This window comes from Hyla sarda, unplaced genomic scaffold (assembly GCF_029499605.1).
Source record: "Hyla sarda isolate aHylSar1 unplaced genomic scaffold, aHylSar1.hap1 scaffold_717, whole genome shotgun sequence".
NCBI classification, from domain to species: Eukaryota; Metazoa; Chordata; class Amphibia; order Anura; family Hylidae; genus Hyla; species Hyla sarda.
Window position 1 is genome coordinate 85,681 of NW_026610737.1, and position 22,870 is coordinate 108,550.

General features: G+C 45.2%; 1 protein-coding gene and 1 long non-coding RNA gene across 2 annotated transcripts in view; one reads left to right on the top strand and one right to left on the bottom strand.

Moving 5' to 3' along the window:
* TGFB1I1 (transforming growth factor beta 1 induced transcript 1) overlaps positions 1 to 22,870 on the top strand; it is a 109,595-nt gene that overhangs the window by 79,830 nt on the left and 6,895 nt on the right. The window contains exons 8-9 of the mRNA XM_056554427.1: positions 4,082 to 4,255; positions 12,467 to 12,548. Coding sequence (XP_056410402.1) covers positions 4,082 to 4,255; positions 12,467 to 12,548 — 256 coding nt within the window. The remainder of the gene's footprint in view (positions 1 to 4,081; positions 4,256 to 12,466; positions 12,549 to 22,870) is intronic.
* The window catches only part of LOC130344343 (uncharacterized), a 59,483-nt gene continuing 48,048 nt past the window's right edge, over positions 11,436 to 22,870 (bottom strand). Inside the window, exon 3 of the long non-coding RNA XR_008883294.1 lies at positions 11,436 to 12,522. This is a non-coding gene — a long non-coding RNA (uncharacterized LOC130344343). The remainder of the gene's footprint in view (positions 12,523 to 22,870) is intronic.

Consider the following 22,870-nt stretch of genomic DNA (forward strand, 5'->3'; position numbering starts at 1 on the left):
GAGATGGGGAGACCTAAGGGGGGTGGGGGTACTGTAACGCCGAGCGCTCCAGGTCCCGCGGCTTCCCGGTGTGCAAAAGTGGACCGTGTGCAAAATGTGAACCATGTGCAAAAAGGTGTATTGTGTAAAAGAGGTGGACAGTGTGCAAAAGGTCGACAGTGTGCAAAAGATAGACCATGTGCAAAAAGGTGTATTGTGCACAGAAAGTGGACCGTGTGCAGAAAGTGTATGAAAACAGTAAATAAAAGTATTTTAACTCTGAGCTTTATGTCGCTGGACAACATCAACTGAGGGGTACAAATAGTAATGTCCTAAAGTCCATCCAAGTAGGTAGGGTGACTCTAGGATCCGTCACAGTGCTCCCCCTTTTTGTTTTACAGTAACAGACCCGGCTAGATCCACACGGGTCGGGTTGGGGCTGTCTTGCTGGTTAGGTAGTTAACTCCGATTGCCGAGACAATCCATCAGCATTTCCATTCTGTTTACCTGGCCGATATTGTATTGTAAAATTAAATGGCTGTAGGGCCAGGCTCCACAGCCATTTAGTCGTCCATTGTCCCCAGACACCCGGTTGAGCCAAACCAAGGGGTTGTGGTCCGTGAGTACAGTAAATGATCGTCATTACAAGTAGGCTGGTAGCTTTTTGAGGGCCCACACCAACGCCAGGCACTCTTTTTCAATAGCAGCATACCCTACCTCCCTGGGCAGCATTTTGCGGCTGATGTAGACCACCGGGTGTTCATCACCGTCCGCGCCCACTTGGCTCAACACTGCTCCCAATCCAAAAGTAGAGCGGTCTGTGGCCCATCATCGAGCAGAGTCGCCTCTTTCTGAGCCTGCTGCCGGGTGGTTACCGGGTAAGCTTCGGTGGTTGTAGCAGGGACATATGAATAATTCAGCCGCCCCAAATCATTGCCCAAGAGTACTTCTGCTGGCAAGTTCTCCATAACTCCCACTTCTATCTCCCTGGACCCAGCCTCCCAATCAAGAAAAACCCTTGCGGTGGGGATCCGCATAATCCTTCCCCTGGCAACACGCACAGCCACAGTCCGGCCAGTCTTTTCTCGGTGTTGGACGCCGGTCGGTTGGACCAACGTGAGAGTGGCTCCGCTGTCTCGAAGTCCCTGCACTTGCTGACCATTTACCCAAACTCTCTGCCGGTGGTGGTTCCTGTTGTCAACCGTAGCTGCTTGGACTGGGTCCGCTTCGTGTAGGATCCCCATATCCTCTTCACACCATTCCTGAGAAGTAGATTCAGCTTCCACGCAGTGAGCTGCCGCTCGTGGGAAGGTCGCCGGTCTTTTCCAGCCTTGGGATGGAAGTCTTTCCTGAGGACAGTCTCGCTTGTAGTGGCCTATTTGGTCACATGTATGGCACCTCACGTTGACAACCCTCCGAGGTGATTGATTAAATGTCACTGGAGCCGGACGACTGGGAGCTGGGGCGGCCGGAGCCCATCGGGCTGCTGGTCTGCTTACAGGGTTCGCTGGCCGCCGGGCATCCAAGTATTGGTCAGCTAACACTGCAGCTTTATCAAGTGTTGTGGGCTTCTGGTCCTTCACCCACTCTTTTACTGCAGTTGGCAATTGTTCTAAGAATTGTTCCAGCTGCATTAGATCGTCTATGGTTGCTACCTAGCAGCCTGTTACCCAGCCTTTTGCCAACCGGGTCAACTGATATGCAAAGTCAGTGAATGGCTGCCCTTCTTTTCTTCGTAGATTCCGGAATTACATTCTGTGGGCTTCCGGGGTGATGCCATACCGAGCGAGTAAACGTTCCTTCACCTGTTCGTAGTCCCGACATTCTTCTTCGGGTACTGTCTGATATTCCTCAGCAGCTCTGCCAGTTAGACGACTCACCAAAGCGTTTACCCAGTCGCCTTCCTCCAGTCTTTCCAGTCGGCACTGTCTCTCAAAGACTTGTAGGAAGTGGTCGATGTCCTCCCTCCCGTCTTCAAAGGTACGAAAAGCTGCGTAAGGTAGCTTCTTGCTGTGGGTACCATGACAGAATCCCTCTGTTCTTCTGATGTTGTTCGTCTCTGCTATATATAGTTGGTTTACTTTCGATATAATTTTCTCCACTGAAGCTCGTGGAGTGTCTTTGCCTAGGAGGTCCAGGCGCCACTGAACTTCCCTCTGGGCATCCATCCTGTCTGCTCTCTGGGTGAACGATTCACTGTTCCTGTCACCCTCCATCAGTTCTTTGATGATAGCCGCTTTACTTTTGTTACTTGCTACCCGACCTCTAGCTTCCAGCACATATTTTAGGGTGCTTCACTTTAGTTTGTCATAGCACAACTCCATCCACTGTGAAGCCTTGTTGCTGAGACCGGGGTCAAGCCAGCGGCTGTATCTCCCCCAGCTGGGCTGGTCTCAGTGTTGATCCTGGAGAAGTCAGATCCCACCGTTGCCACCAATTGTGACGGACTGACTCCGCCAAAAGTGGCTTCTCCTTCCCGATGACAAGCTCCAGCATATCACAGGCATTATCCCCAGGCAGAACTAGAGATTATTGCATTCTTGTACCCAAAGAACCAGGCAACTCCAGTTTTCAGGTATAAAAACAGAACCCTTTATTGTGGAACAAGTGTCTTCTTTTATAGGATGGACATCACAGGGGGAAGGGTCAGTAAAGACAATACAGGTGACAGCCAGTCTGGAAGATAATCCAATAAAGTTGATTAGCTCTACCTATACAGTGCATTGAGTGCAAAAGGAGGTGGAGGTGTGCAGAAGTTGGACTGTGTGCAAACAGGAGAAGCATGAGTAGAATTAGTGTATTGTACAAAAGGTGAACCGTGTGCAAAAGTGGACCGTGTGCAAAATGTGAACCATGTGCAAAAAGGTGTATTGTGTAAAGCAGGTGGACAGTGTGCAAAAGGTCGACAGTGTGCAAAAGGTAGACCATGTGCAAAAAGGTGTATTGTGCACAGAAAGTGGACCGTGTGCAGAAAGTGTATGAAAACAGTAAATAAAAGTATTTTAACTCTGAGCTTTATGTCACAGGACAACATCAACTGAGGGGTACAAATAGTGATGTCCTAAAGTCCATCCAAGTAGGTAGGGTGACTCTAGGATCCGTCACACAGGGATTTATTCTGACTGCCATATTTGGAGTCGGGAAGGCATTTTTACCTCTATTATGAGGGTTTTTTTCTCCTCTGGATCAACTCAGTAGGGACTCATTAGGGATATAGGTTGAACTTGATGGACTCTGGTCTTTTTTCAACCTTATGAACTATGTTACTATGTTATATAGGGTGCACAGCCCAGCATGTTATATAGGGTGCACAGCCCAGCATGTTATATAGGGTGCACAGCCCAGCATGTTATATAGGGTGCACAGCCCAGCATGTTATATAGGGTGCACAGCCCAGCATGTTATATAGGGTGCACAGCCCAGCTTGTTATATAGGGTACACAATCCAGCCTGTTATATAGGGTGCACAGCCCAGCATGTTATATAGGGTGCACAGCCCAGCATGTTATATAGGGTGCACAGCCCAGCATGTTATATAGGGCGCACAGCCCAGCATGTTATATAGGGCGCACAGCCCAGCATGTTATATAGGGTGCACAGCCCAGCATGTTATATAGGGTGCACAGCCCAGCTTGTTATATAGGGTACACAATCCAGCCTGTTATATAGGGTGCACAGCCCAGAATGTTATATAGGGTGCACAGCCCAGCATGTTATATAGGGTGCACAGCCCAGCATGTTATATAGGGCGCACAGCCCAGCATGTTATATAGGGCGCACAGCCCAGCATGTTATATAGGGTGCACAGCCCAGCATGTTATATAGGGTGCACAGCCCAGCATGTTATATAGGGTGCACAGCCCAGCATGTTATATAGGGTGCACAGCCCAGCATGTTATATAGGGTGCACAGCCCAGCATGTTATATAGGGTGCACAGCCCAGCATGTTATATAGGGTGCACAGCCCAGCATGTTATATAGGGTGCACAGCCCAGCATGTTATATAGGGTGTAATGTATATAAAAGTACACAGTTTCACACTCATGCTTACTACTAACCTGTACATTTTCTGGGATATTATAACCATGTCTTTTCTCTTAAGGTGGTGACTGCATTAGGACATGCTTGGCATCCTGAACACTTTGTTTGTGCCCACTGTAAGTCACTCATTGGAACTACAAATTTTTTTGAGAAAGATGGACGTCCATATTGTGAAAGGGATTATTTTACACTATATGCCCCACGCTGTGCACTGTGTGACCTACCCATCTTACAGGTAATGCCATAAGTAGCTGCATGCTTGTCAGGTTCTCCGTTCTCAATAGATGCTGCCAGTCCACCTTTGCTTATCTATGTCCTTGCATTCAGACTTTAGACTTATTCCCTTCTCCTTGTTTATTTTACAGGACTTGTCTCTTTATTGTCCCAGTATAGACTCTTCTCATTGTTTCTGTGCTGTATGTTGCTTCCATCTTTTTTTACCTCAGAGGGAGTACAGCAAAGGGGAGAACATATAAGATGGCTGGGTGCAGTAGTTCTGCGGCTGGTCACAGTTGCTGGAACACTAGCACAAGTACTTCCACAGCGTTATCTGAGGCTCCGTGGGCAGGCACAGTGAAGTGGAGCTGCATAGCAGGGGTAAATGGTAACAGTTCTTCCAGGTTACATAAAATTAGGTGCAGCTCACAACAGAAGGACCGAGGCGGTTAAAGCTAAAGCCGGACCCCACCGGCAACAATAATGTATAATAATGAAAATCTATAGCTTATGCCTCTAGGACCTCACCAATGGTGCATAATGGTGTGGGCAATGATAGATATAACAGCGTTTACTCAGAAATTGTTTTTTAATTCAGATTATAAAATATAAAATGTAATATATAAATATGTAAAACAATAACAAAATATCACATTACACTGGCACTATCTAATGAAAATCTCACTGGGCCCTAGTGAGAGAAGCAGGTGGAGCAGCACTCTCAAGTTGAACTAGGTGCAGTGGGTGCAGGCTGTGGATGGGCCCTGGTCCTCGGGCCCCGATGAACTACAGCAACCAAGTAAACGCAGCAGCACTCCAGCGTAGTGAAGAATAGTGACTTTTATTTATCACCAAAAAGCAATAGCGACGTTTCAACCACCTCACGTGGCCGTCCTCAAGCAGTGCAAGTTACATAGTGAGTGCATTAAATAGGGAGAGACAATGTGACCTCACTTCCTGTGGGCGTACATTAATTTGCAAGTGTAAACAAACAAGTAAGATTACAGTAATATACCTCTATACATCTCATGTACAGGGAACCCTGTTCTACTGCAAAAAATAAAATGTAACAACAAAAGATGTAAAAAACAAAACATTTGTGCTACGCACACAATACACAATTGCTATACAGTGCAGTGTTATAGAACGTTATTCCGTGCCAATCAGTCCATACCTCCAGTCCCAGGCGTGGGACCCGAACATACAGATCCCAAACAATCCCCCTGATACCTCCATAGGGACAGAAAAAACAACGTAATAGATGATCGGTGTCCTTGCCGACTGTAGTAGTTTCCGATGACCGGATCCAAACTTCCGGTTCAGAGGCCTGTGGTACTTCAATTCACGCATGCGTGGCGTTCCAGCTGGAGACTACACGCCATCTTGAGTATTGGCAGGCCCTTTCTCGTGATGTTGGCGCCTGCGTACTTGTCGACCGAGCTCACGCATGCGCCTCGGCGCCTTGAGCTCCCGGTCGGCCATCTTAGGTGCTGGAAAGTGGACAGTTTAAGGCTTGACATAGTCCCTGTGTTGCCAGTACTTCTCCCAGCGGGCCCCCGGTGTCAGTGCAACTGATGGTTATTTCCCCACTGATAGGGGTAGTTCACCAGTGCACCGTGATGACTGCTAAACCACCTATGTAGTACGGGTTATAGCAGAGAAGACACCGGCCCCTGATATGGAGAATAAATGTACCCAATGGATGTCTAGCCCGTCCATAGCATCCAGTTCTCCATAGCAGGAAAACGCCACTCTAGTTAAACTGGAGTCCACATCCTGGCCCAAAATAGATAGTAAAAAATAAGATCTATAAAAAAAGAAACAGAAAAAAGCCCTAATGGAGGTTTCAGCTTTCAGGTGGATGATGGAGATCTCGTCGGGTTTCCACGCTGGACCTGGATCAGAACACAAGAAAAACTATCCAAATATTTACAAGAAGCAGACAGACAACTTAATGATGGTGTAACTTATTTAAAGTCAGCTGTTGACCCAAGATGGAATATCGAGAGGGAAATCAAGCTTGTACTTGAGAATGCATTGGCAAGCAATTTGATTGATAAACCCCTCTTTAATTTTCTTACTGTCACACATCCCAATACTCCGGTACTTTACCTACTACCGAAAATACACAAGTCCCTAGTGGCCCCACCTGGGCGCCCGATCGTATCGGGTACTAACTCAGTGACGAGCCACCTCTCGATTTTTCTCGACAAGGTACTTCGCCCTTACGTCTATAATGCGAAATCTTACTTGAGAGATACAGCTGACTTTATTAATAAGATTGAAAGAATTTTCATTCCAGAAGGTGCTATACTGGCATCTCTGGACATAACTAGTCTCTATACCTCTATACCACACACAGAGGGAATACAATGTGTACAACAGACCATCGTTGGGGATTTCACTTCTGAACAAGTGTCCTTTTTGATGGACTTGCTAACCTTGGTACTTACTAGGAATTACTTTGTATTCAATGACGAATACTTTATTCAACAGGTCGGCACCGCAATGGGCACCAATGTGGCGCCGACCTACGCAAACTTGTTCGTCGCTGGTCTTGAGGAGCAGCGCATCTATGTGTCCCACCACTTCAGCCATGTGCTGGGGTGGTGGAGATACATTGACGATATTTTTATCGTATGGGCGGGCTCCCAAGACCAGCTGGGGGACTTTCATGCATATCTAAATACCATTCATGAGAACATACATTTTACTCTTACTTCCTCCAAGTCTGGTGTCCAATTCTTGGACACCTGGGTAGAGATCAGTGGTAATTGCTTATTCACTGACCTCTACACCAAGGATACGGACTGTAACTCCATTTTGAAATATGACAGCTGCCACCCTAAGTCGATGCTGAGGTCCCTGCCCACCAGTCAGTTATTGAGGGTGAAAAGGATCGTCAGCACTCCTGACAAACTTGAACCAGCTATGGATAAAATAGCAGACAATTTCTTACAGAGAGGGTACCCGAGGAAACTTATTTCCAGCTGCCGGGATAAGGTTCAAGCAGCCTCTAGACATGACCTTCTGAACCCCACTAAACACGCTTCCATGAACAAAAGAGTAGCGTTTGTGTCAACATACAATAATACTTCTGGAAAAATATCTACAATATTGAGGAAGTTTTGGGTGCTACTCCAGAAGGAGTACCCAAACATTCCTGAATTTCGAATACCACCCTTGATGGCTTATAGACGCCCTAGGAATCTGAAAGACCAAATCATCAAGGCGGATGTATCCCTGAGGAAACAGACTCAGAGATTCATGACAGTGGAAAACACTGGCTCTTACCCGTGTAGAAGATGCGTGAATTGCACCTACATGGTGAAAGGCAGTTTTTTTCAACACCCTACTACTGGTAGAAAATATAAAATCCCTTACTATTTGACATGCACGAGTGATTTCGTCATTTACATACTATGGTGCCCCTGCAAAAAATTATATGTGGGAGAAACGACCTATGATTTCAAAACACGTTTGAATCAACACCGTTACACTATACGGAAACAAAAACAAGACCTACCAGTTCCGAAGCATTTTCTAGAGGCAGGCCATGGAGAAAAGGACCTGAAATGCATGCTAGTTGATCACGTCCCCCCCCTTAAAAGGGGTGGGGACCGTGTAAGTTTATTAAAAAAGAAGGAACTCAAATGGATTTTTCAACTCCATACCCTCAAACCAGAGGGTCTGAATGTTGACTTTAAAGTAACACATGCTATTTGTAATGCCTAAATTGGGATAACATGACACATCCTGACCTGTGTAATAAGTGTTTTTTTAGTTTAATATTTTGTAATATATACACTATTTCCTTCATCACATTAACAATACTTTTTTCTTGTGTTCTGATCCAGGTCCAGCGTGGAAACCCGACGAGATCTCCATCATCCACCTGAAAGCTGAAACCTCCATTAGGGCTTTTTTCTGTTTCTTTTTTTATAGATCTTATTTTTTACTATCTATTTTGGGCCAGGATGTGGACTCCAGTTTAACTAGAGTGGCGTTTTCCTGCTATGGAGAACTGGATGCTATGGACGGGCTAGACATCCATTGGGTACATTTATTCTCCATATCAGGGGCCGGTGTCTTCTCTGCTATAACCCGTACTACATAGGTGGTTTAGCAGTCATCACGGTGCACTGGTGAACTACCCCTATCAGTGGGGAAATAACCATCAGTTGCACTGACACCGGGGGCCCGCTGGGAGAAGTACTGGCAACACAGGGACTATGTCAAGCCTTAAACTGTCCACTTTCCAGCACCTAAGATGGCCGACCGGGAGCTCAAGGCGCCGAGGCGCATGCGTGAGCTCGGTCGACAAGTACGCAGGCGCCAACATCACGAGAAAGGGCCTGCCAATACTCAAGATGGCGTGTAGTCTCCAGCTGGAACGCCACGCATGCGTGAATTGAAGTACCACAGGCCTCTGAACCGGAAGTTTGGATCCGGTCATCGGAAACTACTACAGTCGGCAAGGACGCCGATCATCTATTACGTTGTTTTTTCTGTCCCTATGGAGGTATCAGGGGGATTGTTTGGGATCTGTATGTTCGGGTCCCACGCCTGGGACTGGAGGTATGGACTGATTGGCACGGAATAACGTTCTATAACACTGCACTGTATAGCAATTGTGTATTGTGTGCGTAGCACAAATGTTTTGTTTTTTACATCTTTTGTTGTTACATTTTATTTTTTGCAGTAGAACAGGGTTCCCTGTACATGAGATGTATAGAGGTATATTACTGTAATCTTACTTGTTTGTTTACACTTGCAAATTAATGTACGCCCACAGGAAGTGAGGTCACATTGTCTCTCCCTATTTAATGCACTCACTATGTAACTTGCACTGCTTGAGGACGGCCACGTGAGGTGGTTGAAACGTCGCTATTGCTTTTTGGTGATAAATAAAAGTCACTATTCTTCACTACGCTGGAGTGCTGCTGCGTTTACTTGGTTGCTGGGCCCTAGTGAGATATCAAAAATAAAATATAAAAAAAGAAATAAGAATAAATTGGTAAAAATATTTTTATCTGCAGATTCATGGACTCATTAGAACACCAATTTATTCTTATTTCTTTTTTTATATTTTATTTTGGATATCTCACTAGTGAGATTTTCATTAGATAGTGCCAGTGTAATGTGATATTTTGTTATTGTTTTACATATTTATATATTACATTTTATATTTTATAATCTGAATTAAAAAACAATTTCTGAGTAAACGCTGCTATATCTATCATTCTTCCAGGTTACACCCTGAATTGCCTGGCCTGTGGTAGGTGAGATGCCTGTGATGGTGACGTGCAGGAATAACAAACGCAGGTGTATAAAAACTCAGTCTTTCACTTGGCTTGTAAATCATCCAGTACAATGGAGGCACAGTATATTTAAACACAATAATCCAACACGATGGCTAGAGCAGGGTCAAAGATACTGTTTATGCTTCATTCTAGACCCTTTAGGTAAGGCATTAGTCTACTAGTTCTCCTGAGGGGTGTACACTGGATGGCTCCCTGCAGATTCCAGAAATAAACAGTAGTACTGAATTGAGCTGCAATGCCCACATGCGGGGTAAAGGTCCTCATGCGGAGCCTGTATAATTTCTGACAGACTTTTCTTGTTCCCTCAAAATGAACTAGGAAAATGTTCACAAAGATTTAGAATCCTTACTACAGAGGACCTGAGTTGCCCCAAGTGATTCCATGCAGGAAAGGTTAATGACAGTGACTCTCTCCAGTATGGAGGCTGCGCAGGAAAGGATAATGACACTGGTCCTCTCCAGTATAAAGGTCGCACAGAACAGGTAATGACGATGGTCCTCTCCAGTGTTGAGGCTGCAGAGGAAAGGTAAATGTCCGCCCGTGACCCTCTCCAGCCAGGCTTTAAGTATCACATCCTTTCAGCAAGAGAAGCTGACATTTACTTCTACTGCTTCCTCCCACTAGGAGAGTGTACAGTAAAACTAAAAACTAGAGCTGCATGAATTATCACATAAAAAAATCCTGCAATTACTACCTTGCATTAGAATTGTGGCTGTGGCTTGGCCCCAGACCCCACCCGTGTGTGTATTATAGTGCTGGGGCGCGGGGGAAACCTATTTAAAATACCCTGAAGTATCCTTTATCATGATGTATACTAATGTTTATGCCAAACCACGGAATGCGTGGTTTTACTAATTACTTGTTTTTGTTTTGTTTTTTTCTTTTGCTTATTCCAATTCCCCCTACCCCTTTAATTTTTCCTTTCCTGTATCCCTTTATTCTTATTATTAAAATGTTGAATAAGAAAAAATAAAAAAAAATAAAAAATATACTTATCTAGCCCTGGTCCCCCGTAGGTCTGCCGCAGATCCAGAGTTCCTCCGAGCAGTCCTGGTGTCTTCTCGGTGCTTCCTTCTTCAGAGACAAGCAGCTTGCTGTAGGGCCTTTCTGCAAAGCCAATTATTGGCTTTAGTGGTGTCCTGTCTCGGCCAGTTATTGGCTGAGCGGGAAGCTCCTGCAACAAGCTGCTTGTCCCTGAAGACGAAAGAGAAGACACAGTGGGAATGCATGGACGAGAAGAGGATCTGCTGAAAACCTACAGGGGACCCGGGCTATGTAGGAATATTTTTTTTTCAGGTTTTCCCCTCACCCGAGCACCATATTAAGGGGGATGGATGTGAAATGGGGGAGGTGGACATGAAATATGGGGGACATGGGGAGGATTTCACCATTTGTTTTTGTATATGACAATTTGCTAGAGTAGGCTACTCCCACTAGCTAGAATGTTCCCAATTTAGTGCTATAGGACAGTCAGTAAATGGGCTCCATTACTCACAAGACAAAAGAGCATATCAATGTGAACCAGCAAACAAGCCACACATGAACAGTGCAATACATTAAAGTAAATTATGAATAATAAACAGCAGAATAACAAATAAATGTCGGACAAGCAATTCACATCCCACAAGCATATGCAATGAGGCACTGCACTATCGTAGGATGGGGGTTGCACCCAACTGGAAATGTCATAAACACTATTTGCACAAAACAAGTACCATTTATTTTTGCTCATCTAAAGGCACAAAAAGCTTAATGGTTTCTGTCACAATAAGATGTGTAATATACTTGGTGATTTAAATCACATGGTGGATGAACACTCATGAACAGTTAAAATGTAATACATCTCTGAAGGACTGTGCTATGCACCATGTTACAAGCCCTCCAAGGGTCAGGTTGCACCCAACATAGCTGATGGCTCTCACCCAATCTTTCCATTATACTGTGGGTCTGAGGGACATACCCTTTTACCACAGTTTGCCCCATCTCTGAGCCTGATAGCATGCTGCCCGTTTCTGAAATCACTCCTGATCACTTCACACAGTGTGTGGTCCCTATCAACACAGTTCAGGTACAAAGTTACAAAGTCCACAATCTGCAACCAACCCCGCAACCCCCCCCCCCCTGCCAATCGCCATCACTGCACATACCTCTTGAAAGCCTCAGACTTTACTTAGGGCTGTTGAGCATCCAATTCTAGTAACAAGAACTGGATGCTTCTCTCCATTTAGGCTTCAGTCACGTTCCTTTCCATCAGGAGCTCAATGACTGACTAGGCCCAGACCTCAGCTCAGTCTCACAGGAGCTGTCAGCATCATTCATGTGCTCAACGTGCATTCATCAAAGAAGTTAAATGGATGTAACTCAACCCTACGTGCAGACACTGCAGGGCAGCACTTTCAGCTCTGCAACATTCACAATAAAGTTAATACAGGGCACAAGTTAGTGGCCTCTTCTGGCTTCTGCAGGAGGACATCCCAAGACACTGTCTCTAGTGTAAGACAATGGTTCACCAGCTCCTACTGTAGGCAGCAGAGGGTGTCTGGATCACATGGATGGATGCACAATATAAAGAAATACAAGACAATAATATCTGCACAAAAATTATTTTCAGGTGTTCAGAGTTTTGCCAACAGATTTATCATGTGTTTCTGTAGGCCATTTTTCTGATTTTACACAGAGACTGACAAAGCAGCTCTGAAACCATAGAAGGGGCTTGTCCTTTTTAATATTTCTTCTGATATTTACCAAGCATTTTTCCTACAGTTTTTTGCACTAATTGTCTGCAGCTCTCTATCTTCTTTTCTCCTACATCTTGCCATCGCCCTTGGCTCCTTCTAGTTTTGTTCTATTGTAGTTCTTCCATAGCTAAGATATTCTTTATTGACATTTTTATTTTTTTTTTACAGAATTTAGTCACAGCTCTTGGACAGACCTGGCATCCAGAGCATTTTTGTTGCAAAATCTGCAGAAAACCAATTGGAGAAGAAGGTAAAACACTGGCACATGACAGTTCCAAGACTCGGCCTCATACACTACCATTATGGAGACAAAAGTTCTGTATAGATTTTTTGCCAAGTGCATGTGGATTTATAGGTTACAATGGCTGCTTATTTTTTCCCCCTTTCTTCTGTGCTTAGCCAATGACTTATGTGAGGGGATGTAGCAGACAAATAAGCATTTTTCTGCCACCGTAAGGCTGCTTTCACACTATAAAAATTAATCCGTTTCAAACGTCCGTCAGAAAAACCATGTTAAACGGCTGTTAAACAATCCCATTCAAGTCTATGGGATTTTTTTATTACCCGTTATGAACCGTTATAGCACGTCATGAATAACGGCCGTTAGTTGTGACGGGAGAAATAACGGGACATGCACTAATTTTTCGCCCGTCACAAGAAACGGGTAAATCAACGGCCGTTATTTTTAACATTGAAGTCTATGGCAAACGGATGAGCCTTTATGTCATCCGTTTGCACCTGGTTTGTAATATCCGTTATTACTTCTGAGCTCAGAAGAAGTGACATCAGCAGACTCCTGCAGTGCTGAGGGACTACTACTACTCCCATCATGGAACTGACTTGTTTCCATGATGGGAGTAATAATTCCCTGGCTGCGGGAGTCTGCAGACAGCTGGGGAGGCTACATTAGTGTTTGTACTACTACCCCCATCATGGAACAGAGTCTGTTCCATGATGGGAGTTGTAGTACAGGGGCTGAGGGATTGATCACACCGGGTTTCACTTCCGAGACCCGATCCGATCAGAAGCTATTGAGCAGGGGAGCGGGCGGAATGGTTCGCTCCCCTGTGATGTATAGTGTGTTTTAACTTTCATTTATAAATTCCCCGCAGGGACCCCTGAATGGCCAGTACTGAGGAGCCATTCAGGGCTTTCAGCGGGAGATTTAAAAATGAAGATTGTGAGAAGCAGGGGGGCCATATCTATATTAAAAGCGCTTTGGGGGGCAAGATATATAGCGCTGCAGGGGAGGGGGCAGACATATAGCCTATATATCTAGCCCCCCAGCACATTTATAATATGCCCCCTGCAGTGCACATATATATATATACCCCCGCCGGCGCATTTATAAACGTATACCCGCTGCCGGCGTATTAATAAATATATACCCCCCGCCAGCGCATTAATAAATGTATATCCCCCGCCAGCGCATTAATAAATGTATACCCCCCACCAGCGCATTAATGAATGTATACCCCCCACCAGCGCATTAATAAATGTATACCCCCCACCAGCACATTAATAAATGTATACCCCCCACCAGCGCATTAATAATGTGCTCTCACAGCACAGCCATCCATATACATATGTCACCGCTGCGCTATGAATGAAAAGCATTCTAACAGCAGCCAGCAGCCCGATACTGCTGATAGAAATACTTTTCATTCATAGCGCAGCGCTGGTATATGTGTATAGAGGCGCTGTGGGGGGGGGGGGGGGGGGCAGATAACGCTATATGTCTGCACCCTCCAGCACTTCTATATACATATACCCTTGTAGCGCTATGAATGAAAAGTATTTCTATGAGCAGCGCATAGTGGCAGCAGATGTCTGTATATTATAGATGCGCAGGGGTATATGTATATAGAAGTGCTGGAGGGTGCAGACATATAGCGTTATCTGCCCCCCCACAGTGCCTCTATACACATATACCAGCGCTGTGCTATGAATGAAAAGTATTTCTATCAGCAGTATCGGGCTGCTGGCTGCTGTTAGAATGCTTTTCATTCATAGCGCAGCGGTGACATATGTATATGGATGGCTGTGCTGTGAGAGCACATTATTAATGCGCTGGTGGGGGGTATACATTTATTAATGCGCTGGCGGGGGATATACATTTATAATGCGCTTGGGGGGTATATATTTATTAATGCGCCGGCAGGGGGTATACATTTATAAATGCACCAGCGGGAGTATATATATATGTGCGCTGCATCGGGCCGCCGGCTGCTGTTAGAATGCTTTTCATTCATAGCGCAGCGGTGACATATGTATATAGATGGCTGCACTACAAAGGCACATTATTAATGTGCTGGCGGGGGTATATATTTATTAATGTGCCAGCAGGGGGTATACATTTATGAATGCGCCGGCGGGGGGTATACATTTATTAATGCGCCGGTGGGGTGTATATATATATATATATATATATATATATATATATGCGCTGAAGGGGGCATAATATAAATGCGCTGGGGGGCTAGATATATAGGCTATATGTCTGTCCCCCCCTGCAGTGCCATATATCTTGCCCCCAAAGCGCTTTTAATATACATATGGCCCCCCTGCTACTCACAATGTTAATTTTTAAATCTCCCGCTGAGAGCCATGAATGGCTCCTCAGTACCAGCCATTCAGGGGTCCCTGCGAGGGATTTAAAAATGAAAGTTAAAACACACTATATACATTGCATCTGCTTAATAACTTCTTATCGCATCGGGTCTCAGAAGTGAAACCCGGTGCGATCAATCCCTCTGCCCCTGTACTACAACCCCCATCATGGAACAGACTCTGTTCCATGATGGGGGTAGTAGTACAAACACTAATGTAGCCTCCCCAGCTGTCTGCAGACTCCCACAGCCAGGGAATTACTACTCCCATCATGGAAAGAAGTCTGTTCCATGATGGGAGTAGTAGTAGTCCCGGCTGTGGGAGTCTGTAGGCAGAGGTGTTACGGCCATACATGAGGGATGTTATAACGGGTCTTAACAGATGAATATTTATTCATCCGTTATTTCATCTGTTATTATACATACGTTTACACACAGAAAAGGGACATTTAATAACCGATGAATGCTCATAGTGTGAAAGCACCCTAAGATGACATCAATGACAAACAGGCGAATTGTAGCTGATACACTCCAAACAATTATTAGGAATCACAATTACACTCCCTTGTTCCCTATAGATTGGAGCACAAACACACATGAACAAACTTCAAATGCACAAAACAAGTTTATTAAATATATAATCAACATAACATGAGGAGCTTGGTACATGGAGAAACAGAGAACATGGATGGATGACAGTGAGAGATCTGTAGTCCTGACCACAAAAAGCTGCAGGAGAGCACGTAATACAAGGGTTAATTGTCAATAATAGGTAATGAAAGCTCCAGTTACAAATTACAATGTCACCACAAAAAGTATGAGCACAGAAATAACATGATAGGAGATAGGAATCCATCTGTACAGGTGCAGTCTCACCTGTTCCTCCATTTATCACCCTCATTTTAAAATTATATGTTGATGTGTATTAAAAAACAGCTGTGTTTTGTCCTCCAATCTGTAGGGGTTAAAGGAGAACTCCAGAATATAATAATGGCAGTAAAAAAATAAAGATGTACATACCTTCCTTCGCTCCCCCAGTGCCTCCGGTAACAGGCTCAGGTCTCCACCACGATCCTCTTCCTGGTTGCTGGTGGTCGGCGATAGGCTGATCGGCAGGGTGACGTTTTCGGCCCAGGCCCAGCCACCGGCAACCAGGAAGAGGATCGCGGTGGAGACCTGAGCCGGTTATCGGAGGCCCCGGGGGAGCGAAGGAAGGTATGTACATCTTTATTTTTTTTCCTCCAGCAGTATGGAGGACAATTTTTATATTCTGGAGTTCTCCTTTAATGGTAACTTGCAAGTATTACAGAGACTGTAGATTTTGCTATAGCTGGTTAGTCCATTTTGTAGGTGTTGTACAATTACCTCTTAATAACACAATGCCTCCTCCTTTCCCAAATTGAAAGTTAAAAAGATTTGTAAATTACTTCTATTAAAAAATCTTTACCCTTCCTGTACTTTTTAGCAGCTGTATGCTACAGAGGAAATTCTGTTCTTTTTAAATTTCTTTTTTGTCTTGCCCACAGTGCTCTCTGCTGACACCTGATGTCTGTATCAGAAACTGTCCAGAGCAGGAGAAAATCCCCATAGAAAACCTATGCTGCTCTGATCAGTTCCTGATACGGGCATCGGGTGTCAGCAGAGAGCACTGTGGACAAGACAAAACATAAATTCAAAAAGAACAGAATTTCATAGCATACAGCTGCTAAAAAGTACAGGTGAATGGTAAAGATTTTTTAATAGAAGTAATTTACAAATCTGTTTCATTTTCTGGTACCAGTTGACTTTTATAAAGACCTAAAAAAAAAATGTTTTCCACCGAAGTACCCCTTTAACCCCTTGGGGACAGAGCCCATTATGACCCTAAGGACGGGAGCATTTTTTGCAAATCTGACCACTGTCACTTTAAGCATTAATAACTCTGATGCTTTTACTTATAAATTTGATTCCGAGAATGTTTTTTCGTGACATATTCTACTTTATGGTAGTGGTAAATTTTCGGCGATACTTGCATCATTTCTTGGTGAAAAATGCAAAAATAAGATGAAAAATTTTAAAATTTAGCATTTTTCTAACTTTGAAGTTCTCTGCTTGTAAGGAAAATAGAGATCCCAAATAAATTATATATTGATTTGCACATACAATATGTCTTCTTTATATTTGCATCATAAAGTTGAGATGTTTTTACTTTTGGAGACATCAGAGGGCTACAAAGTTCAGCAGCAATTTTCAAATTTTTCACAAAATTTTCAAAATCGGAATTTTTCAGGGACCAGGTCAGTTTTGAAGTGGATTTGAAGGGCCTTCGTATTAGAAATACCCCATAAATGACCCTATTATAAAAACTGCACCCCTCAAAGTATCCAAAATGACATTCAGTAAGTGTGTTAACCCTTTAGGTGTTTCACAGGAATAGCAGCAAAGTGAAGGAGAAAATTCAAAATCTTCATTTTTTACACTCGCATGTTCTTGTAGACTCAGTTTTTGAATTTTTACAAGTGGTAAAAGGAGAAAAAGCCCCCAAAAATGTGTAAACCAATTTCTCTCGAGTAAGGAAATACCTCATATGTGTATGTCAAGTGTTCTGCAGGCACAGTAGAGGGCTCAGAAGGGAAGGAGCAACAATGGCATTTTGGAAAGTGAATTTTGCTGAAATGGTTTTTGGGGGGCATGTCAAATTTAGAAAGCCCCTATGGTGCCAGAACAGCAGAAAACCCCACATGGCACCCTTCAAGGCACGTAACAAGGGGTCTCGAAAGCCTTAACACCCCACAGGTGTTTGAGGACTTTTCGTTAAAATCGGATGTGTAAATTAAATGAAGTGCAGTTTTTTCCCCAAATTTACCATTTTTACAAAGGGTAATGGGAGAAAATGCCAAAATTTGTAACCACATCTCTTCTGAGTATGGAAATACCCCATGTTAGGGCGTAAAATGCTCTGCGGGCGAACAACAATGCTCAGAAGAGAAGGAGCGCCATTGAGCTTTTGGAAAGAGAATTCGTTTTAAATAGTAGTCGGGCCATGTGCGTTTACAAAGCCCCCCGTGGTGCCAGAACAATGGATCCCCCACATGTGACCCCATTTTGGAAACTACACCCCTCACACAATTTAATAAGGGGTGCAGTGAGAATTTACACCCCACTGGCGTTTGACAGATCTTTGGAACATTGGGCTGTGCAAATGAAAAATAAAATTTTTCATTTTCACGGACCACTGTTCCAACAATCTGTCAGACACCTGTGGGGCGTAAATGCTCACTGCACCCCTTAATACGTTACGTGAGGGGTGTAGTTTCCAAAATGGGGTCACATGTGGGGGGGGGGTCCATTGTTCTGGCACTATGGGGGCTTTGTAAACACACGTGGCCTTCAATTCCAGACAAATTTTCTCTTCAAAATCCCAAGGGCGCTCCTTCTCTTCTAAGCATTGTAGTTTGCCCGCAGAGCACTTTACATCCACATATGGGGTATTTTCTTACTCAAAGAAATGGGGTTACAAATTTTGAGGGGCTTTTTTCCTATTTTCCCTTGTGAACATGAAAAATGTAGGGTAACACCAGCATTTTAGTGAAAATTTTTTTTTTCATTTTCCCATCCAATTTTAATGAAATGGGGGTGTGGGGTGTTAAGGCTCACTATACCCCTTGTCACGTACCGTGAGGGGTGTAGTTTCCAAAATGGGGTCACATGTGGGTATTTATTTTTTTGCATTTATGTCAGAACCGCTGTAATATCAGCCACCTCTGTGCAAATCACCAATTTAGGCCTCAAATGTACATAGTGCGCTCTCACTCCTGAGCCTTGTTATGCGTCCGCAGAGCATTTTACACCCACATATGGGGTATTTCCAATTGAGAAGTTGCATTACAAATTTTGGGGGTCTTTTTTTCCTTTTACTGCTTGTGAAAATAAAAAGTATGGGGCAACACCAGCATGTTAGTGTTAACATTTATATTTTTTTTACACTAACAGGCTGGTGTAACCCCCAACTTTTCCTTTTCATAAGGGGTAAAAGGAGAAAAAGCCCCCCAAAATTTGTAGTGCAATTTCTCCCGAGTACGGAAATACCCCATATGTGACTCTAAACTGTTTATTTGAAATACCACAGGGCTCCAAAATGAGAGAGCGCCATGCGCATTTGAGGACTAAATTAGGGATTGCATAGGGGTGGACATAGGGGTATTCTACGCCAGTGATTCCCAAACAGGGTGCCTCCAGCTGTTGCTAAATTCTCAGCATGCCTGGACAGTCAGTGGCTGTCAGTGGATCGCCGAATTGCATGCTGGGAGATGTAGTTATGCAACAGCTGGAGGTACTTAACTACAACTCCAAGCATGCTGTTTGGGCATGCTGGGATTTGCAGTTTTGCAACATCTGGAGGGCTACAGTTTATAGACCACTGCACAGTGATCTCCAAACTGTGACCCTCCAGATGTTGCAAAACTACAAATCCCAGCATGCCCAGACAGCAAACAGCTGTTTGGGCATGCTAGGAGTTATAGTTTTGCAAGATCTGGAGGGATACAGTTTAGAGACCACTGTATAATGGTCTCAAACTGCAGCCCTCCAGCTGTTGCAAAACTAAATATTCCAGCATGCCCAAACAGCTGTCTGGGCATGTTGGGAGTTGTAGTTTTGCAACATCTGGAGGGCTACAGGTTAGAGACCACTGTATAATGGTCTCAGACTGTAGCCCTCCAGATGTTGCTAGGCAACTTACCGGCTTCTGTAGGATCCAGGGAGCCGTCCTCTTCTGCCGCATGACATGCCGCTCGCCGGTCACCGTAGCCTCCGGATCGGTAAGTGGATCTTCGGCGCCTGTCCCCGCCGGTTTCCCCGTCCTGCCCCGCCTATTGTGGGTGGGCAGGACGGGGAAAACGAAAGTTAACCCCCCCGCCCCCAATCTGCTATTGGTGGTCGCGTCTAGACCACCAATAGCAGGGATAGGAGGGGTGGCACCCCTGCTACCTCACTCCTATCCCTTCAGGGGGATCGCAGGTGTCTTAGACAACCGCGATCCCCCTTATATTCCGGGTCACCAGGTCACCATAGACCCGTATGATCCGGAATCGGCGCAAATCAAAAGTGTGAATTTGCACGGGGTGCCTGCTGATTGATATCAGCAGTCACCCCGGTCCGGTCCCCGCCCAGCGCGCGGCGGGGACCGAAATTCCCATGGGCGTATGGATACGCCCTTCGTCCTTAAGTACCAGGAGGCAAGGGCGTATGCATGCACCCTTCGGCCCCAACAGGTTAATTCAGGAAAGGATGTCACTTGAGAATTCACTCCTACATATCCCCCTTATTACTATATGTGCAGAAAATCATAAAAACCAAAAAAATCTGCTACTTGATAGCATCTGAGCTGTCTCAATGACACCATGACCACCATAGTTTCATAGTTCATAAGGCTGAAAAAAGACCAGAGTCCATGAAGTTTATCCTATATCGCTATTGTTCCCCTACTGTGTTGATCCAGATGAAGACAAAAAACTAGAGGTGCACCGAAATGGAAATTTCAGAACCGAAACGAAACCGAAATAAAAAAAAATGTCCGGCCGAAACCAATACCGAAAATGACTTCTCCCCATCTTCTGGTAAAATGCAGCGCTCCGCTCATTAGATTAGATTAGATTCCCCCACATTAGATTGCCAGCTCCCCCACATTAGGTCGGGAGTTCCCCCGCAATAGTAGGCAGCTCCCCCGCAATAGTAGGCAGCTCCCCCACAATAGTAGGCAGGTTCCCCACAATAGTAGGCAGCTCCCCCCAACAATAGTAGGCAGTTCCCACACAATATTAGGCAGCTCCCCCCAACAATATTAGGCAGCTCCCCCACATTTTTAGGCAGCTCCCCCCCACATTAGGTCAGCAGTTCCCCCACAATAGTAGGCAGGTTCCCCACAATAGTAGGCAGTCCCCCATATTAGGTCAGCTTTTCCCCCACAATAGTAGGCAGGTTTGCCACAATAGTAGGCAGCTCCCCCCAACAATAGTAGGCAGTTCCCACACAATATTAGGCAGCTCCCCCCAACAATATTAGGCAGCTCCCCCCACATTTGTAGGCAGCTCCCCCCCTCATTAGGTCAGCAGTTCCCCCACAATAGTAGGCAGGTTCCCCACAATAGTAGGCGGTTCCCCCACAATATTAGGCAGTTCCCCCACATTTGTAGGCAGCTCCCCCCCACAATATTAGGCAGCTCCCCCCCACAATATCAGGCAGCTCCCCCCAACAATATTAGGCAGCTCCCCCCAACAATATTAGGCAGCTCCCCCCCCCAACAATATTAGGCAGCTCCCCCCAACAATATTAGGCAGCTCCCCCCCACAATATCAGGCAGCTCCCCCCAACAATATTAGGCAGCTCCCCCCAACAATATTAGGCAGCTCCCCCCCACAATATCAGGCAGCTCCCCCCACATTTGTAGGCAGCTCCCCCCCACATTAGGTCAGCAGTTCCCCCACAATAGTAGGCAGCTTCCCCCCACCCCACAGACATACAGCTTCCAGCCATATACAGTGTATGGCTGGAGGCTGTATGTCTGTACTGCTGCCCCCCACAGTGTTCCGGTCACCGTTCCTCTGGCCCGGGGTCACATCTACTGCTATGGCCTATGGACCATAGCAGTAGGCGCCGGGACCGGAGGAGCGGTGACCGGAACACTCAAGAAGATGACACGATCACTTACCAGGACCCGGCCAGCGCGCATTCTCCTGCGACGATCCTGCGGTCCTCCTGCGTCTCTATGGTTGTCAGTGACGTCCCGTGCGTACGACCATAGAGGTGGAGAAGCGAGGGACCGAAGGAGGATCGCAGGAGGACGCCGGGGAATGGTGAGTGACCGGCGGACATCCTTATGTCCCGGAAAGATTTTTCGGGACACAGGGATGTCCGGGATAGGAATACTTCTTTTTATGTGCCCGGGCCGGCTCCCGTGTGTGGCTGCAGGCGGGGGCCGGCCAGAGCATATAAAGCCTAATACAGTATACTAAAAACCAGGGGGCCTCCAGCTGTTGTGAAACTACAACTCCCAGCATGCCCGGACAGCCTTTGCCGGTTCGGGCATGCTGGGAGTTATGGTTTCACAACAGCTGGAGGCCCCCTGGTTCTTAGTATACAGTATTAGTTTTTATATGCTCTGGCCGGCCCCCGCCTGCAGCCACACACGGGAGCCGGCCCGGGCACATAAATAGCATTCCTATACCGGAGAGCGCACCCCCCCCCCTGCACCCCCCACGAGGAGTGCCTCTGCCACTGGCAGTGTTTGTAACTTGTGCTGTGGGCGGGCAGGGGAGGTGGGTCATTATCGGCACATTTTTTGTTGTTTCTGCATTTTGCCGAAATAGCTATTTTCGGCCGATATGTATCGGCCGCCGATATATCGGTGCATCCCTACAAAAAACCCTTATGAGGATGTTGTTAATTGCCCTGCACTAGGGAAAAAATTCCTTCCCGACTCCAATATGGCATCAAAATAAATCTATGGCTCTGGGTAAAAATAGATCATGGAGAGATCTCTGTACTGTCCTGATATATATATATATTATTAGGTCACCTCCTTGTTATATATACAGTCCTGGGTATAAATAGATCATGGAGAGATCTCTGTACTGTCCTGATATATTATATATATTATTAGGTCACCTCCTTGTTATATATACAGTCCTGGGTATAAATAGTTCATGGAGAGATCTCTGTACTGTCCTGATATATTATATATATTTTTAGGTCACCTCCTTGTTATATATACAGTCCTGGGTATAAATAGATCATGGAGAGATCTCTGTACTGTCCTGATATATTATATATATTATTAGGTCACCTCCTTGTTATATATACAGTCCTGGGTATAAATAGATCATGGAGAGATCTCTGTACTGTCCTGATATATTATATATATATTATTAGGTCACCCCCTTGTTATATATACAGTCCTGGGTATAAATAGATCATGGAGAGATCT